This window comes from Tenrec ecaudatus, chromosome 13 (genome assembly GCF_050624435.1).
Source record: "Tenrec ecaudatus isolate mTenEca1 chromosome 13, mTenEca1.hap1, whole genome shotgun sequence".
NCBI lineage: Eukaryota > Metazoa > Chordata > Mammalia > Afrosoricida > Tenrecidae > Tenrec > Tenrec ecaudatus.
Genome location: NC_134542.1, coordinates 88,524,823 through 88,545,464, shown reverse-complemented (window position 1 = coordinate 88,545,464; position 20,642 = coordinate 88,524,823). Strand labels below are relative to the sequence as shown.

At 41.2% G+C, this 20,642-nt stretch overlaps 1 protein-coding gene across 2 annotated transcripts in view; it reads right to left on the bottom strand.

The window, feature by feature from the left end:
- The window catches only part of ARL5A (ARF like GTPase 5A), a 36,061-nt gene extending 15,916 nt beyond the window's left edge, over positions 1 to 20,145 (bottom strand). Inside the window, exons 1-4 of one of the 2 annotated variants that reach the window (XM_075529771.1) lie at positions 19,779 to 20,145; positions 8,640 to 8,700; positions 8,101 to 8,248; positions 6,425 to 6,508 (exon numbers count right to left, since the gene is read on the bottom strand). In XM_075529771.1, coding sequence (XP_075385886.1) covers positions 6,425 to 6,508; positions 8,101 to 8,248; positions 8,640 to 8,700; positions 19,779 to 19,824 — 339 coding nt within the window. In that variant the 5' untranslated portion in view covers positions 19,825 to 20,145. Of the gene's footprint in view, positions 1 to 6,424; positions 6,509 to 8,100; positions 8,249 to 8,639; positions 8,701 to 19,417; positions 19,567 to 19,778 lie in introns of those variants that run through there. The other variant, XM_075529772.1, reaches the window with a different exon arrangement.
- Between the last annotated feature and the right edge of the window lie 497 nt (positions 20,146 to 20,642).

The following is a 20,642-nucleotide window of genomic DNA, read 5'->3' as shown; positions in this document are numbered from 1 at the left end:
TCTCAATTATGTTGAAAGCCAGGTTTCTTCTTAGGGATTTTAGTGGGGTATTTGAAGTTGCCACTTTAGAGAGGCTAGCAGGAAGGATCAATCATGCTTTGTAAAGTATGTAGAGGTTCAGTGACAAAGAGGGAATGAAATGGACTCGCACAGTGGGGGGGATAGAATGGTCTCCAACCACAGGCCTCTGAGGAGACGACCCTGGCACTGCTCTGTTCTGTTGGACTACGTTGTACACAGGAGCTGGAACTAACTTGACAGTATCTAATACTTTGAGCTCCCAAAAGGCATGCATGTGTGTGTTTGAAAGAAGTCTTCAGCAGGTACAACATTACAGTACTATATATTATCTTAGCCCAAACATAGCAGAATGGGGGTGGGGGGGGCGGGAACCCATGACACTAAAAGTTGGTTCTTTGAAAATTCAATCAAACTGATAAACCTCAAGTCAGGCTAATAAAGAAAAAAATCCATATTATTAATATCAGGAATGAATATACCATTGATCCCACGGATATTAAAAGGACAATAAAAGCATTGGGAATAACTGTATGCTCCAAATTTGGTAACTTAGATCAAACAGGCAAATTCCTTAAAAGAGATAACCTACTAAAACTGTGACCGGAAAAAATTAATAAAAATTTCTTCTTCAAATTGAATCAATAATTTATAACCTTCCAAAACAGAAAGCATTAGGCCCACGGTAGTTTTATTGGTGAATTCTTCCAAATATTTAAGGAAAATATGATACCAATTTTTTAGAATCTGTTCCAGAAAGTAGAAGTAGAGGGAACATTTCCTTGCTCATTCTTTGAAGCCAACATTATCTTAATACTAAAAATGGTTAAAGATACACTATTTCTCATGAACACAGATGCAAAAATCATCAACAACATATTAGCAAATGAAATCCAACAATGTATAAAAAAGTCAAGTCAGATTTATTCCAGGTGTGCAAGGCTATCTCTATATTTGGAAATCAATTAGTGCAATCTATCAAACAAACAGTCTAAGGAAAAAAGTCATATGACCACCTCAATAGATGCAGAAAATGCATATGACAAAGTACAATGTTCATTCATGATAAAAACTCTCAGAAAACTAAGAAAGAGAGGAACCCCCTCAATAGTTTATCGATAGTTTCAAAAAAATATGTATAGCTAACACCATACATAGTGGTAGGACATTAAATATAAGATACACAGCTTACTTTTCAGCCATACAACAGACAAGGAAGGCTGGAGGCACTGTGGACTAACACAGCCAGTGGTTCAAACTCACCAGCCACACTGCCCGAGAGAAAGATAAGGGTGTGTGCTCCAGTAAAGATTTACAGTCCGATGCATGAGGGTGTGGATTGTGTGAAGAGCTTGTCCAGCCCCCAATACAATGCTTTTATTTAAATGTGCAGTCTTAGAACCCTATGAAGCAGTTTTATTCTGCCCTAAGTAGGGTCTCTATGATTAGATAGACATGATTGTCTATGTATGAATTTTTTAAAAAAACAACTGAAAACACCTGGAACTAACAGATTACAGTATAGTAAGATTGAAAAATACAAGGTTAAAGGTTAATTACTTTTCTATATACTGGCAATAAATGATTGGATTTTGACATTGTAAAATTGTTTTAACATCAAAAAAAGATGAAATATGTACTATGAACAAGATCAAAGATCTAAGTAGGTGGAGAGGCTTTCCTGCTTATGGTTAGAAAAACTCATTATTGTTAAGATGTCAGTTCTTCCTAAATTAATATAGAGATCAACACAACACAATCAAAATCTCACTAGGTCATGTTGTAGATATTGACAAAATTCTGCTAAAGTTTACAGAGAAGGACAAAGGACTCAAAGCAGAAAGGTGGAAGAGCCACAATAGCCAAGGAGGGGGTATGAGTCAGATTGGACTTGACAGCATTGAGTTGAGTTGAACCGAGATACCATATACTGATGATAAAAATTAAAGTGGATCACAGATCTAAATAGAAATGAAACTGTAAAGCTTTTAGAAGACAAAACAGGAGAAAATTTAAGTAACCTTGGGTTTGCCAATGAGTTTAGATACAACATCAAAGGTACTTTCCATTACTTTGTAGAGTGTCCTCTGCGGGAAGGCAGGCATTAACAGTAACATAGCTAATGATGAGATATTTATCTCAACAGCAAGGCCAGTAAGTGATACTTATAGAATATTAACAGCCTTAAGATTTTTATATTTAACTAGTTTCTTCTTTAAAAAGCAAAAATTTGAAAGGATGAACTAATTAGCTCAATCAAATTCATTACCAAGGCTATACATCTTTTTTCCTCTTATCCTAGATTGAAAGTGGCATGATTACCAATAGCTGATATTCAGCTGAGTGACTTTCCGGAGGACTGACCTACAACCTTGCAGGGCTCATTACCTCTTGCTAGTGTGGGTTAGAGCCTTTTAAGTAGGTCAGATTTTCAAAGAAGGAATGTCTGACTTTAGAAATACTTGGCACAAGGTAACAGTTTTATGCTCTTTTATTTAAAAGTAATTTATGCCCAACACTCTTGAAGATGAAATTATTTGAAGGAGCCTCTGAACTGAAATTCAGAAATTACAAGAACTAAAGCTATTTAACGAATGCTGTAAGAAAGCCAAATGAAATTAAAAACAAAAAAAGCAAGGCTCATGTGAAATATAATCTTTCCCCTATATGGCACAAGCTTGAACATATTTTAATTTGAGGTTCATGATTGAAAATAGAAAAGGCTATGAATAATTATTTACATTACTTGGGAAGAAAATCTTCCTATGCTTTTTATTAAGTTCCGTAACGTAAGAAGCAAATACGCATTTTAATAGCAAATATGATATGTTAAGGTTGTTCGCCAACTTGCCAAGAAGTCAGAGTACAAGGTAAACAATTTTTGTACACATTTTCAACACTTTGAAAAACTATATGCTACATAATAGATTGCTATTCTTAAGAACTACCTTGTGTTTTAGTCAAGGCATATTTACTTATCATTTTTTGTATGCCAGATAGTTGTCAATTTGCAGCTCAAATCTTCATTTGTGAAGATAATTGTTAGCAACTGAGTCATTTTGAAAAAAACCTTTTATTCTTACTTAAACTATTTTAAAGTTCATGAACTGTAATACATTAAAAAATCAGAACTGTAGAATGTTGCTGTTTACTGTGGTACTACTGTGGTCCTGTGTATAGATCTGCTTTTCAAACACATATTGTTCCTCTGACCCGTTTATCCTTCTCCAGAATGCTTCCTAATCTTCTCCAACCTACTGTGTGTCTCGCTCTATATCCCAGTTCACTATTCGGTCTCCTTTCACTTATCAGGTAGACCCTCTGTAAGTCTTTTTCTTTTTTAATCCTAGCAAAGGAGCCGGTTTCCAAAATAAAATGCCTAAATTCAAGTCGTGGCTCCTGAAAAGCGGGTCAAGTTGCATAACCTTCCTGGACATTAGTTTCCTAGAAGTGAAGTGACCTGCCCGAGTGAATGCCTCTAGCTACACAATTCAGTTACTTTGTTTGGACTCTGCCCCTTGGCCCTTTATATTCTTATCCTGCTACACATCAATGAGAGAAGAAAACAGCCACATAGGAAGGTTCTATAAACGGACTAAGATGTAGCCCAGAGTCAAATGCATTTAAAACTTTCTTTCCTCAATGTCATCATAAATCAACAAAGTGTAAACTAAGGATGCTGCATTTTAACCAAGTATGAAAGGGAAAGACAAATCCTTAGGCATCAGGCGTTTTCACAACGTACTGCTTGTTTCCCAAACTAGAGCTTACGTGGCCTTTTGCCTCATTCTTGGGAGAAACAGCTTGTTAGGCTCCCTGCATCCCTGAACGGTTACCCTGGTCTTAGTTTTCTACACCAGATGGTGTTTACTTTTGTCCAGGTTGACTGACATTTCCTGGGAAAGCTATAAACAACTTGGTTTGATATTTTTCACTGGGTTCTGGGAGCCAGCTTGCCCTGGGATGGGTATACAAGTTGCAGGGATTGGTCAAGAGACTGCAAACAAGGTGAGTTACCACCTACTTGGCGCATGGGATGACTGTGGCATACCAAGAGGGAATAGAAGGGTTTGGTCATCATGTCTTGGTCCTGGTAAGAGTGCCATGCCTTGTCATGGAGTTTGCGTATGAGGAGGCTTTGAAAAAATCCCATTATCTTTTAATTCTATTTTTTTTGCACAATCATGTAGAAGCTTCCTAGTATTTAAGCAGCTAGGCCACAGGTTTCTCAGATAGAAGTAGCAGAAGGAATTAAGAAGAGAGAATTACAGGGGGACCCACTGAGTGAGCGAACGCAAGGACCCCAGAGCTTCCACATCTCATCAAGGGATGTAGCACTGAAGACAGTGGCAGCAGGGACCACGGAAGCCTGTCCTCCAGGGCTGCGAGGACATACACTGACGAATGGAGATTGCCTACATGCTTCTGGATCCTGAGTTGTACCCTATTCTTTAGCAAACCACTTATCTGTAAGCATGGCCTGTGGGTTGTATGTGGCTGCTGCAGAACCCAAAACAGTGCAATACAGGACACTGGTGTCAGAATTGGTAAAACATTTGGAGCAGCGAAGTTTATCAACCCACCAACTCACAGGGATCAACTTTGGGCTGATTTAGATTCCTATCATGACAGGCTCTGATGCACATCGACTAGTCCCGTTTTACAAGATGTAAGATCTATCTTTAAACCCTCAGGAAGTTCAGCACAGAAGCCGGGACAGAGAGCACAATGGGGGAGTGGATCTTGGAAAGAAGTACTGCACAGAAAGTGCAAAATTACAATTCACAAAACCACTCTATTGGGTTTCCTAAAATCTAGAAAGGTTACATGAAAAAGTTCAATTCCTAAATGCAAATATCCAAAGCATATTATCAAATCAATATTAAGGTGTCAGAATAGTAAATATTAATCGTGTTACCACAAATATTTTTCCAGGACTAAGATGTGGCTTATCATAGAGTGTTGCTTAATTCAAGGGACAATATTAGAGAAACAAAAAACAATAATATTTAAATACTAGTCTGATAACTGAGCAATAATCAAGAATTGCCATGTACCTTGGCACTTTAAAAGGTCATGTCCACTCATCCCCTCACAAAAGGGTTGTGGAGAGGAGATGAGCCAGTCAGGGTGCAGTGCAGCAAGGATCAAACATACAACTTTCCTCTAGTTCCTTAATGCTTGCTCCCCACCCCTGCCCCCAACTATCATGATCCCAATTCTACCTTACAAATCCAGCTGGATCAGAGGATGTACACTGGTACAGAAAGGAACTGGAAACACAGGGAATCCAGGACAGGTGAATCCCTCAAGACCAAGGCTGAGTGGCAATACTGGGAAGGTGGAGGAAAGGTGGGGTAGAAAGGGGGAACCGATCACAAGGATCGACATTTAGGTGACCAGATGTCCTGATTTTAATAACATTTTTTCCCGTGTCCTGAGGCGTTTTAAAAGTCCCGATTTTTGGAAAGAATGCACGACAAGCTAGGGTATACGGTGTTCGGCTGCCATGTGGCTATTTTGCCAGGATATGAGTTTTATCAATGGTGTCTCACTTTACCAATGTTAAAATCTGGTCTTAATCTATATATAACCCTTTCCCTGGCGACGGTCAACAGAAAAGTAGGTGAAGGGAGAGGTTGGACAGTGTAGACATGACAAAATAGTAATTTATAAATTATCAAGGGTTCATGAGGGAGGATTGTGGGGAAAAATGAGTTGATACCAAGGGCTCAGGTAGAAAGCAAATGTTAAAAAAAAAAAAGAGCTGAAAAAAAAAAAAAGAAAGCAAATGTTTTGAGAATGATGATGGCAACAAATGTACACATATGCTTGACATAATGGATGGATGTATGGATAGTGATGAGTTGTACTAACCCCCAATAAAGTTATTAAAAAAATCTATATCCACTGTTGATCCTCTATATAATTATTCTATTAAAAATAGAAAATGAAAGCCACATTTAGGAATTCTTTTGCCCAGGAAAACTAGATCAAATGTAATATAGGAATACTGATGTAAGTTTCCATAATCATACTGCTGCTTCCAACTAGACCTCCAATTGGATAAGTGTCAAAATAATAAAGTAGATGTGGCCAAACCAAATTCTATCCGGGAGTCCGTCGATTCCGACTCATAGCAACTCTACGGGACAGGGTAATGTGCCCTGTACCTCTTTATGGGAGTAGAAAATCTCAACTTCCAACCACACAATGGTGGGTAGTTTCAAACTGCTTTGTAGTTGGCAGCCTAAAGCCTAACCCACTACACCACAAGGGCTTCTTCATATTATATATGTGTGTGTGTATGTTTGTGTGTGTGTGTGTGTGTGTGTAATCATGAGAAAATATAAAGAACAAATGTAATACACATATCCCCAGACCTCTATGCAAAAATATGACTTACCTCATGTGCTAACATTTTATAGAGTTCTTCTCTAGTGACAGAAATCCTTTCTCTGTCTGTACTGTCCACAACAACTATTACAAACTAAAATAATTACAAAAACAATTATTAGTCATTACATAATTTTTGATATATGTAAAATTTATAAGGTACTTATTTAAAAGGCTACAAATGCCCCGAAATTTGAATCTTACGATATTGTTAGGAAACCAGATTTACTTCATACTGATAGATCTGAAAATTAGATGTATATCTAATTCCAGTGTATTTACTAATGTTCTTAGAAAATATGATGCTAGGATTTTAACCAATGTATAACAGACTTTAGTTTTCTAACTTATTATCTTGAATAAATTAATGAGTCTATATCCATCAATTTTTATTACAAATTCACTAAGAAAAGTAGTAGATGCCTTAAAAAAGTTGATGGAAAAAATTACATTATCTTTCAGTATCATTTTCCACAAGCTTTTTGGAATCCCTTCATACACTATGGTCCTAAATCCAAGTAAATTTTTGATATATGTTTATTAATATTAATTTTAAAACTTAAAAAGGTATTGTGTATGGGAATCAATTAAAGTGGTAGTAAAAGAAATCATTTTTTTAAAAACCAGCAAATCAAAAAATCAGACCTATACATGTAAAACCAGTCCTTTCCTAAATGGACAATGAGGCTGGTCTCAGAAGATGCTATAAAAGATAGACAAAGGAGCTGTGCAGGACTGAGCCATCCTCACGTCTTTAGCCTCCCCAGCACCACAGCACCCAAGGGTAACAGGAATAGCTATGAAGTTAACGTACTCATTTTACACTGGCATTTGCATTCCCAAGTGTATGTTGACTGACTATTATACACATGCACTGCTTACTTTTCAAATCTACTTTTGAAATCCCAAATAAACTATTACGATTTTTCAAGGTCTTTTGGTCTTCAGATTTCATTGAGAGATGGGATAAGAGAATCACTCCCGACCGTCTTTTCTCATTTTATAACTTAGTGATAGGTGGTTCTGTTACTGTAAAACCCATCCTATTTTAAGATATTTTCATAAAGTTGTTCATTTGATCCCTGTAAAAATTACACACTGCAGCCTTATACACAGGAGCAGTAACCATATATGCCTATTCTCCTCTTTAAAAAAGATCAAATGTTTAACAGTGTTCAGATATCAAGTCATTGGAAAGATACATAATAGATAACTTCATATACCTTTATGGGTATATTATATCTAATAACATTATGAAACAATTGAAACAAAGTGAAGTTCTCAAATGAAATGTTCTTTAGGGAAGTAACATGTAAATAAAAATATTTGATTATGTCTAAATTGCTTTAAAATAAAAAGAAAATGAACTCATCAAAGTGTACTTGTATTTCACGGAAGACAATACACCATAAAACTTTGGCCAGGATTTACATTACCACAATTTTCTCACTAAACTAGGATTTCCCCCACATAAATATTAAATAAAATTATAAATTGTTAAATGAATTCATTATAAAACAACTCTCTTTAAGGTAAGTTCTGGAACCACAAAATCCATGACCAATTCTATATAAAAATAAACGTTCAATCAATGGGAAAATAGTACTCTGCTATAAGGGTTAACATCTAGCAGGCATTTTGCAAACATTCTGTTCATAGAAGTCTGGGCATATTAGGAAACATTACCTCAGTGTTAGTATAGTAAGTGTTCCAGGAAGAACGAAGAGATTCTTGGCCACCAATATCCCACATTAGGAAACGCGTATTATTAACCACTATCTCTTCTACATTACTTCCTATTGTAGGAGATGTATGTACAACTTCATTCATAGAACTGGAAAAAAATTCATATGTTACAATTAGCCAGGAAGGTGGCTTGTTAGAACAAATTTTCATTCAAAACGCAATTATGACTTAAATATATATATACAATATATACACATATCTCACTTTCTTTTCCACCAACTCTATCTAACAGGAGGAAGCAAAAAGAAGGGTTGTAAAGGACCTTCAGTGCAAACAGCTGAATGTCATGCTCCACACCCCTACACCGCTAGCTCTGTAGCAATAGTTGCCTGAACTTGGTTCCTAGTTTATGGCCAGCCTGCTTTCTTACAGGATAGCTTACGATTCCATATATTTATTGCTTTCCCTTAATCAATGACCTTCTAGGCAGAAAAAGTAACAAGAAACAATAAAATAATTTTTTAAAAGTTAATACTTACAATTGGTAAAGAATAGTAGTTTTCCCTGCATTATCCAGCCCAACAATGATAACTTTGTGCTCTGAAAGAGACGGGAAAAAAACCCAGTGATTTATTCATTATAAACCACCAGCTATCTAAAGTGTTCAAGCCAGTCTCCCTACATAAACTGCCACACGTACTCACAGTAAACATTTCTCTACCTCTACTCAAGGCTTGTCCCTACACTGTAATCATCCTAATTCTCCATTCAGGGAATTCCTATTAATCTTTTCAGGGTCAGTTTCCCAAGAGGAATGAATCACTCTTTTCTGCTTTTATACATTTCAAATTTAACATTTACAGTACCTACTCATATACTCTGAGTGAGGTACCCTTAAGTATATAGACTCCATGTTAAGCATCGCTACATTTCTAGTGACTACAACTCTTCTTACAACAAAGTACCTAACTGAATAAAGGTTTGACTAACATTCGTTAACTATATAATAAACACTGATGATTGTGCCCCCCCCCCCCCCAGAGTATGGATGTCTTGAAGAAAAAGACTTTCTAATTCAGATGGTAGAGGCTTCATTTGCTTTACATGGCAATTCCCAACACCAAAATGGTACTGATAGAGTAAGTCAAAGGAATAGAAGATTCCATGCAACCCAATAATCCAATTAATCACCATTTTCTTTGATGAATGAGTACACCATTTATAACTAGCTGAGTGTAAACGTGACATGACCACCTTTCCCCATATAGACTGACAATATGCTTCAGAACTAAGCAATAAGCTTAAGAACTGAAGGAGTAAGTCCAAGCTGCAGCGGCAGCATTAGCCAAGAACAAGAGCTCAGGAATTGACGGGAGTACCAATCAAGATGTACCAGTGAGCTGAAGGAGCACTGGAAGCTGCAACTCAACTATACCAAGAAATTCGGAAGACAACTGACCAGAAGAGATCTATATTTGTACCCATTCCAAAGAAAGGTGAGCCAACGGAAGAACGTTCACAGAATATTCAAATTATTGACATCACATGCAAGTGAAATTCTCCTCCAGGTCATCCTACAATGGCTGCAGCAATACATTGACAGAGAACGAGCTGTCTGAGGTTCAGGCTGAATTCAGAAGAGGGCGTGGAAGGAGATCACTGCTGATGTCAGATGATTCTGGCTCAAAGCAGAGAGTACCAGAAAGTTGTTTGTTTTATACTGAATATGGCAAGGCATGTGACTGTGAATAATACCAAACCTTGAAAAGATTGGGAATTCCGGAACACTTCATTGTGCTCCTATGGAAAGAGGCAGATGTGCTAACTAACAGAACAAGGGAATGGTGGATGCTTTAAAATCAGGAGGTGTGCATCAAGAGCGTATGCTATCACTATAGTTACTCGATCTGTCTGCTGAACAAATAATCAGAGAAGCTGGCTCACAAGAAGCAGAATGCAGCATTCGGATGGCAGGAAGACTTCCTAACAACCTGAGATACGCAGATGATACATTCTTGCTTGCTGAAAAAAATAAAGAGGACTTGAAGCATTTGCTGATGAAGAGCAAAGATTGTTGCCTTCAATGTGAAATACAATTCAATGTAAGGAAGACCAAAATCCTCACTCCTGGGCCAACAGGTAACTTAAGCTGAAGTTGTCAAGGATTTTGTCTCTCTTGTATGCGCAATCAATGCTCCTGGAAGCAGCAGTCAAGAGAACAAACAATGAATCTGCATTGGGTAAATCTGGTGCACAAGACCTCTTGAAAGTTTTGAAAAGCAAAGTGGTTATTACTTTGAGAACTAAGTTGGGAGCATTGTGGAAGCTCCAGTTCGAAACCAGTAGCCGCTCCTTGGGAGAAAAGATGAGGCTTTCTACTTCCGTAAAGAGTTTCTTGTCTCAGAAACTCACAAGGGCAGTTCTATCCTGTCCCAAAAGGTCACTATGATTTGGAATCTACTCAATGGCAGGAAATTTTTTGAGACGTTATGGGTTGCACCTGACTCAAACCATGGTATTCTCAATTGCCCCATATGCCTGTGAAAATTGGACACTGAACAAGGGAAATATGGAAGACCAAAGAAGAATCTATGCATTTGAATTATGGTGCTGGTGAAGAATATTTAAGTACGACGGACTGCTAAAAAGGCATCTTTGCTTGGAAGAAGTAAGGTCAGAATCCTCCTTAAAGACAAAGATGGTAATTCTTAGTTGTGCATACTTTGGATATGTTGTTAGTAGAGACTAGTTCCTGGAGATGGGCACCATGCTTGGTACAGCACAGGAGCAGAGAAAAGAGGAAGACCTCAACAAGATCGACTGCAACAATAGTCTCAAACACAGAATAACAATGGGGATGGTGCAGGACCAGGTGATTTGCTCTGCTGAATACTACAAGTTGGACCCAACTCAATACAGGAAATCAGAGAAGGCAACTCAAAGGACTGACACAAATGCTAACTGAGTAGCAAATGTTCAAAAGCCACTTGACAAACACAGCTTCGCCCTGAGGGAAAGTAAACCAGGAGGATTCATTAAAATCAGAAGCATTCTTGGGGAGCACAGGATCAAATCAAAGGGCGTTTTCAAAAGTCTGAGATGAATCCACTTCACAGTAGGGCCATGCCTGCTTCAGGGTAAGGTACTTTTCCACCAGGACACTTTTTGACTTGGATGAAAGTTTTTAGCTTCCTACTTAAAATTCATTTTTACTATCATTCTTAAAATGTCCTTAAATTTTTAAGTCCCAGGAATACCATCTGTAAAAACCATCCCTCCAACTATGCATTAGTTGAAAAAAAAAAAGAGAGAAAACAATTCACTGTCATTGAGTGGATTCCAATACACAGCCACCATACAGGGCTGGGTGGAACCGCTCCAGGGGGTTTTCAAGTCTGTAACTCTTTGTGGGAGTAGAAAGCCTCATCTTTCTTCCAGGGAGCGGCTGGCGATTCTTACTTGCTGACCTGCGGTTATCAGCCCAACATACAACCCAGTACTCCTAAGAAAGGACTAAGTAGGATAATAATTTTATCAAAGTAAGATTTCCATCATACTTAGCCACATGGTAAGACAACATGGCTGAGGAAACACACACACACACACACTCAGCAGTAAAAACAACAGAAGAGGCTGACACCCAATAGAGTCCGTCTTCTTAAAATACAGGTTAGCTGTCTGCAGAGGATAAGATGAGGTTAAGTGTTAAAAACACATCATCTTTACTGCCACTCTACAGAATGAGAGAGAGAACTCAGTAAACTGGAAAGAGATAACATAACGTGCGGTAGGTAGTAAAGAATTTAATTGTTTTAGGGCTTTCTTCAGTAGTGTTCAACAATAAAAAAACAGAGTGGGAAGGGAAGTAGCGTGGAGGACACGCGGTAAACACTCATGTCTGGCAAGATGGACAGAAATGGAAGGCATCAGGGAAGCTTCAAAGTAGTCACCAAGGAATGTAAGCGAGAGAAGAAGCCCAGTCCTGTCCTATAAGATGAAGACTGAGCATCTGCGTAAATAAAATCAAAATAGGCTGAGCTGAAGGGGTAGGGAAGAAAGATGAAAGGTTAGGGTGGTCATGGGCAAAAGGAAGAGAACTACCTGAAATTTAAAACCTTGGGTGCCCATATTCTATGTTGAAGGGACAAGTGAACACAGGCAGAAAGACCAATAAACAAATACGATGCAAAAAAGTGAACAAAGATTGGTTAAAGTCTTAACCCAAATCTCCTCTTAGCTTCTTTCTTGATCTATCTTCTTAAATTTAGGCATACTGGTTGACTCCATTTTCTGAATAGCCCATGAGCTTTTCAATCATTTAACTCTGCTGACTATACTCCATACTGGAAATAAGTTCCCTTTCATTTGCCTATTAATTTAATGAATTCAACAAAATCTTGTGTCACCAATAAGTACATAAATATGGAGTAATTCCAAATTCTTAGGATGTAATGCAGATTTCTAGTCAATCAAGGGACTATAATATATGAGGGAGCTTCAGAGTTCACAGAAAAATCTACTACCCTTTAAGTCCATTTTCCCATTAACTTTTGAAGAGTCCTAGTGGAATAGTGGCTTAAGCACTGGCCTGCTAAGCACAAAGTCTGCAGTTTGAACACACCACCCTCTTCGCAGGATAGAAGATGAGGCTTTCTTTTCTGCTCCAGTAAAAACGTACAGCCTGTGAAACCCATAGAGGCAGTTAGACACCATCCAGAGAGTCAAAACTGACTTGATGACTGAGTTCTGGGTTTGAACACAGAAGCTATTGAAAACAGTCATTTGCAGAAAGAGAAGGAAAAAGGGGAAGAAACACAAATCAAATGTGTACAGCACTTGGAAAAACCTCAAAGGAGCCCTCAGTTCTGTGGAAGAGTCTGAGATGTTTTGGGAAAAGCACGTTAAAATTTGATTTCATTGTGGGAAAATGTAACCTTTTTGCCCATTCTAATTATTTTGATATAAGGAGCCCTAGTAGTGCTGTGATTACTTGTTGGGTTGGAATGTTCAAGGTCTGCGGTTCAAAACCACCAGCAGCAGCTCCATGGGACAGATCGGACTCTAATCCTGAAAACATTTCAGAAGCTCAAAGGGGCAGTTCTACCCTGCCCTTTAAGGTCACTATGAGTCAGCATTAACTCAAATGGTCACTGCCCTTTAAGGTCGCTATGAGTCAGCATCAACTCAATCGAGTACAACTCAATAGTACACAGTAGGCTGCTACGCACAAGGTTAGCAGTTTGAAACCACTAGCTGTTCTCTAGACATTGAGGTTTTCTATTCCCACAAATATTTACAGTATCAGAAACCCACGAAGGCAGCTCTTTGTCTTAGAGAGTTGCTTTAAGTCAGAAATGCCTTGATGGCAGTGAGCTTGGAATTCTGTTGCAGATGAGTCCTTGTTAAGTGTATGTATTTTCAATGAAACACAATACCTTGTATGATTTTTCTTTTGCACCAGCTATGCAATGGCATCTTTGCATTTACTGAGATGAACCAAAACTACTATACACTTTAACATGATTGGATGGAATTTTGAATTATCACTAGGCTTCAGTTTCCCAATTAACGCGTATATACTCGAGTATAAGCCGACCTGAATAGCAGCCGAAACATTTAATTTTACCACAAAAACATTAAAAATGTGTTGAAACCCCAGCTTTTACATGAGTATATACGGTAATACATTACTGCTTGTCATGGAAACAGTTGTTTTTAACGTGTTCATTCTCTAGTATCTAGACAGCCTTCCAGTGAAGACCACTGGAAGTACTGTGGACTGTGAGAAGAACTGTATCCATCTTGAAAGCAGTACAGCTAGAATGCCCTGCAAAAGTCAAGCATGGCAAGGCTTCCTCTCACAGACTTTGGACGTGCTTTCAGGAGTGACTAGTCCCTGGAGAAGCTCATCACGTGCTTGGTAGAGGGTTAGTGAAAAGAGGAAGAGCTCGGATGAGATATTTTGACACAGTGGTTGCTCAAATGGTTATGGCTCAACCATAACCACTACTGTGGGGATGACAAAAGATCCAGCAGTGTTCAGTGCTGTTGTACACTGACCGGGCCCATATGAATAGGAACCGACTCCACGGTACCTAACACCATCACCAACAGTCAACTGAATCGTGGTGGGTGGGGATTGTCAACTCCTGAAGCCTTCTATTCCTGAATCACACTACCATCCTTATAAACACAGTTCGAGAAACTGGGACTCTTCACTTCCAACTCAGATCCAAACTGCCAATAACTCACACCGTAGATCCATTCCTGCCACGCACCCTACAGTTCTCTCAGTGCCCAGCACAGATCCTGGGATAAAGCATGTGCTTGATAAAGTATTTTTTCTAGTAGATTCTCAAAACAAATAAACCAAACAAGCAAAAACCCCACTGCCATCGAGTCGATTCCAACTCATAGCAAGCAACCTTATAGGGCAGGATAAAACTGCCCCTGACTTTCTGAGCCTGTAGTCTTTAGAGAAGTAGAAACCTTTGTCTTTCTCCCTTGGAGAAGCTGGTGGCTTTGAACTACTGACTTGCAGGTTGCAGCCCAATCTGTAACCACCACACCACTGGGGCTTAGGAGGGAAATATATAAATAATCAAGTTACTTTGTACTAAAAATTCTTGTTTAAAAAATTTTAAATATCACCAATTATAAAAATTTTAAAACGAATCTGTTATTTATAGCAGTGGCTTTTTTTTTTGGTTGGGGCGGGGGGTGTAGTAGGCATTTTCACCAAGAGATTCCTAAAGAACAAAGTAATGATTGTATATGGCAAAATTAGAGAACTAACCAAGAGACAGAAACATAATTTGAACAGAAAAATTTTAAATCATTTTATTTGGGGCTCGTACAACTCTTAACCAATTGGGTCAGGCATGTTTGTACATATGTTGTCCTCATTCTTTTCTAGACATTTACTTTCTATTGAGCCCACATTTAATATATTAAAAAAAACAAACCTTCAAATGTGAGGGGATTATTAGCATGAGGGACTGGCTGGTATTAAGTAAGACGTGTAAAGATGACAAGCATGACAATCTAGGGAACATGCTACCCCAGGTGCTGAGACATAACACCTAAGGAAGAGTATTCTCAGGGCTTAGGCGCAGACCTCCCTGGAGGGCATGGCCAGGACTAACGGAATGGCAGAGAAGTTGCTGTCATGTCAGTTGAACTTGACAGAAATCTTTCCTCCAGGAAAGAGGTTCTCAATCTTCTTAATGCCACGACGCTTTCATACAGTTCCTCATGTTGTGGTGACCTCCCCAACCATAAAATTATTTTCGTTGCTACTTCATCACTGTAATTTTGCTACTTTTATGAATCAGGCGACCCCAGTGAAAGGGTCGGTTGATCCCCCAAAGGGGTTGTGACCCACAGGTTGAGAACCACTGCTCTAGGATACTACTGAAAGTGCACTGGGAAGAGAGCCTTCAATGGAGGACCTCATGAGAAGCCATCTGACAGTGCTAGGGGAAGCTGGCTGCCACTGATCCCTATGCAGTGGAGCAGTCAGTCGCTGGGGAGCTGCTGGAGCTGCAGAAACAGGGTGGAGGCCTATGAGGGAGCACATGGTAACCAGGAAAAAAAAAACTTTCGTCCCGCCAGTGCTGTCCCATGTCCACTCTCCACAAAGGGTAACACTGAACCAAGTGGTCAAAGAAAACTAAAGGAACCATTTCCATTTCCACAGAGTGGGAAACGAGTTAAAGTTATGCAATGAATCGAGATTTTTGGTTTGCCACAACCATTTCGCTTCACTCTGTATTGTTCTACACACCTTTGACCTCTCATGTAATTCAAGGGCAAAAGCAAAACTGAAACACAGGTAGGAATTCCCCGGTACCAAACCAGAAACCAAATTCACTGTGCTCAGAGGCTCAACTTGCAACCACTATACCACTAGGGCTCCCATCCCCCAGCACCAGACTCCCAAAATATGGTGGCTTCTCCAGCACTCATTTGTTACCATTTACAATTCCTTGGGAGAAACGGTGGGTGAACAGTTGATTTCTACTTCCTTAAAGAATTGCAATCTTGGAAACCCATAAGGGAAGTTTGAGTTGGACTGAGATGAGTGATGCAAGGCACCAGTCAGAAGAAAATTAAAAATAGGCCATCATTCGGAGATTCCAGAATGTCTATCCACAGTTCACTTTCATGTCAGAAAGTTCTTCCCTTTATTTAACACGAATCCTTTTTATGCAAAGAACGTGCTTTTAAGAGCCTGGACTCTGGCCCCAGAAAATCTTGGTTAGAATGCTAGGTTCACCACTCTTAATTCTAGTGCCTTGAGCAACTTCCCTGGTGATTCTTTGCCCCTGTCAATAGGGAGACTAGCTGCCTCATTGGGTTATTGTGAAACCGACAAGTGAAGATTAAAAGAGCCACCAATGTAAAACACTTGGAATCTAACCTCGCATAAGTCAGGAAATGTTAGCTACTATTAGTTTATGTCAGAGAAGAAGTTCGTTGACAACGTGTAACACAACTGAAAGTGCTAGATGGGCAAATGGACTTTGTTTTATTACCTGCCTTAGCCCCACCACCTAGAAAAGTTTCTGGCACAATGCGAGTGCTCATAATTTATGCATTAAATAAACAAAACACTGGTCACAAGCCCTTCTTCATTCGAAAGCACGAATAGCCATTACTGAAAATCCTAAGGAGCCATGGTGGCATGAGGTAAATAAATGAGTGCTCAGCTGCTGGCTGCAAGGAGAGCAGCTCAGAGCCAGCCAATGCTCTGTGGGAGCAGAGCACCCAGGAAGCCCTTTGGGCGAATCTCTGTCACATGAAGATATCGATGAGTTGAAACCAACATGACAACACCTAACAACAAGGCAAAGTCCTACAGTGACTGAGGTTACCCATTCAAATCAACCAGAAGCTCTATGGGAGAAAGATGGGGCTGTCTACTTCCTTAAAGGGTTATGTCTCAGAAATCCACCAAGGCAGTCTTACCCAGTCCTGTCGGACTGCTGAGTCAGCAGCAACTTTAAGGCAGCTGGTTTGGTTTGGACTTTTTGGACAGCTTAGTAACAGAGAAAGAGCTAACAGGGAAAAGGAGGGAGAAATCATATCAATCTCTTCCATAATAAGAGCAACAATCGGCAAAACCTTCTTTAATGTTTCACTTGCCTGGCTCTGGCACAGCTGTGGGACCTGGAGGGGGGAGGGGGGAATCACTGTACTTGAGACCCAGTTTCCTCTCATCAGAGAGAAAGAACAATTACTTCAAAGGATTCTTGAGCCATTAAGACAAACAAAAAAGACTTACATGCCAACATCTAAGTTAAGGTTTATACTATTCTGAATGTAAATGTCGCCTAATGCAATCTCTGGTTTTTCTAGTTTGAGCGGTGCCCAATTTCATTGTGTAACTGGACCTACCTCAACTTCAGCAAGGCAAATGATGTGACCCCCCCCCCAAATCTTCCAATGCGTTTCTATGAAAAGAACACAGGATTGTGCTGTAGCTTCCGAAGGTAAAGCAAGGCATCAATATGCAATACACAGAACTGAACAAACCAACAAGTTCCAAGCGTTCGCTTTAAGGGCGGCTGCTTTGAAAAGTGACATGGCTGACACGTCAGCCACGTGTTCAAGATAAGACAGAGGGCTGACACTCATGTCACGGTACTGACACCTAGCATTCTAGAACCTGACTTCGTGAATTCTTCTGGGTATTAATTTCTCAGCAACACTGAAGGAAAGATCCAATCAAAAATGACCAGGAAATACAAGTTAAAAGAACACCGCCATAAGTGAGGTTTAGCAGTGAGGTTTAACATCTCACATTACTATTTACTGTTGATAAGCAGCTGGGGGCAACGTTAAAATTCGTTCTTAAGTTGCAAAAACAATTTTTAACGTTGATTCAAAATAGAAAGCGGAGAGCTCTCATTTTTCCGGTAGTACCTGAGCTCAGTTAAGCAAGGTATCTTGAAAACGCAGCAGAGTTGTAACTAGTTTTGCTAACAATGATACAAAATTATCGATATTAAAACTACTTCTTATCTACTGTAAGCACCACCAACCAGTCTTACGGAGGGTAAGTTTTTACAGGTAAGATATTTGTGTCCCAGAGACTAAGTCTTCAAGCTTTATAGGCTCCATAATCACTCAGGGGGATTGCTGACAATACGTATAGGGGAGATCAAGTAGGCCTGCTAAAGTAAGGGGTGCTGCCCACTCAGTCTTTCTTCCTAGCCAGCCAGAGACACCGCTACTTAGAACTAGGTTTCTCTGCTTTATGACAAACCTCGGTATCAGAAAAATTATTCGAAATACCACCTTTACATTGTGTGTTATGTGATCAGCAACCCCCCCCCTTTTTTTAAAGAGACACGGGGATTTCAAGTCCAGTTATACTCCGTTTCCATTCACCTTCCAATGGGAGGGGCTGAATCATGAAGGTGGAGTAGTAGGTGTATGTAATAGAAGTCACCATTCATAAGTGGAAAACTTTGGTTGTGACACCACAACCAGCTTACACAAGCGAAAAAACACCATCGAAGTTACGGACAGCAGGGACAATGAATCACCCAACCTGAATGAAAAGGAAACAAAGGCACACAGCTACACTCCATCCTGGTAACTGTGGCATGTTTTCTCTAAATTGTATTCTTTCTCCAGTTCCAGACACTCACTCTTACAAAGTTTTCACAGATATAACCTGCATTTGAAGGTAACGCTTAAGACAGAATGAACATAAGCATCCTTGTATAATATACTCTGTCACTTGATCGCACGCTCGTTAGCTGCAGCAGCGGTTCTTAACCTGTGGGTCGCGACCCCTTTGGGGGGTCAAACGACCCTTTTCACAGGGATCCCCCGATTCATAACAGCAGCAAAATGACAGTTATACAGTAGCAACTACAATAATTTTATGGCTGGGGGGAGTCACAACATGAGGAGTTGTACTAAAGGGTCATGGCATTAGGGAGGTTGAGAACCACTGAACTACAGTTTAATAAATGTTTGATTCGGGATGGTTATAAAGTGCTTTCAGTGAAAACGCTTGAACATTCCTAACTCAGGGAGGGAAAGAGAGCAACAGCGGGAAACTGGGGGAGTACAGTAGGGGAAGATATGTCCAGATCCTACTTAACCTTAAGAACAGGCGTGAATAAAGCAAAAGGAGAAAGTTCATCACTATTCAGGATGCGAAAGAGGCCTCTCCAGAAGGAGCGCTACGGAGAGGGGAAGGGTCCTTGGGTGCCCTGGACAATTCGAGAGCGATTCCTCCAGTTTTTCCGCATTCTGCAACCCTCAACAGCCCGCTGTGGCGGCTAGGACCTTCACCTACCGCCTTCACCTCCAGGAGCCTCGAGCATCTACCTCTGCGCAGCTGGAACAACTGCTGCAGGCCGGCAGGGCGGGGAGGCAGGAAACCTTGCCCGCTCCCGTCGGCATCGGAGCAATGGGTGCATTTGCAGAATGGGTTTCGTCGGGAAGGCCCCGTCAGACAAAGAGCTGCGAGCCGGGAAGCGAGCCCACGGGCAGCAGTGGGGGTGATCGCCCCCAGATTCCACCGCCGCAGCCCGCCCCCCGCGCCGGCGGCGCCGGACCGCGCTGCCCACGCTCCGGAAGTATTAGGAGCCCCTCACCACGCCCGGCCCGGACTGACCCTCTCCCCGACCCGTCCGCCCGCGGCCGAAGCCCCTCACCCTGGTGATTGAACAGTCTCCATATCCTGGTGAAGAGAATTCCCATCCTCGGGCAGCACACCCCACTCCAGCCACCCGGGCCGCCCGCCGGGCCTGCCCCCGGCTCAGGCAGAGGCTGAGGTGAGAGACGCGCCAGAGCCTCCGCCTCTGCTGCTGCTCCCGCGCTTGCCGCCGGCCCGCTTCCCGGGAAGCGGAGGGAGGCCGAAGCCTAGGCCGCCTTGCCGCGCGCGAGGCCCCGCCGCTGCCGCCGCGGCACTCGCCTGGCTCGCGGACATCGCCGCCGCGTTGCCTGCGACGAGCCTCGCGGGCCACCGTCCTCCCCCAGCTCCGCTCGGGCGGCTGCGGCGGCGGCGGCCACGCGGGCGGGGGAGGAGAGGGGGCGGGGCGGGCACGGCGCAGGCGCACGGCCGGTGGGCGGAGTCCGGAGAAGGGCGCCCGCCTAGTTCTGGTTTATTTGCATAACGCGGCGACTGGAAGGCTGCGGTGTAGGCTAGGGGTTAGAGCTGATGGCCCTTGATGGCTTGCTGCAATCACTTTGCGGGATTTCACTTTTTTTTTTCTTCTGCATGTCCACCACAGACCCACCGTGTAAATAAACATGCTCTTAGATACCCATGCCCACCCTTTTACACCCAAACCGCACCCACTGGCATGGTGTCCATTTCCAACCCAGCGATCCTGCAGCAGAGAGCAGAACCACCATTGGGTTTCCAGACCACATCATTTCAACGCGAAGAGGCTGGTCCGTTTTGGTTAGCAGTCTAGCGCTGTAGCCATTGCGCCACCAGGTCTCCTTGGCTCTTCACACACTACACCAGCAGCCACACATCCTAAGCCCGCACAAACTTGGCGCTCCATAAAAGT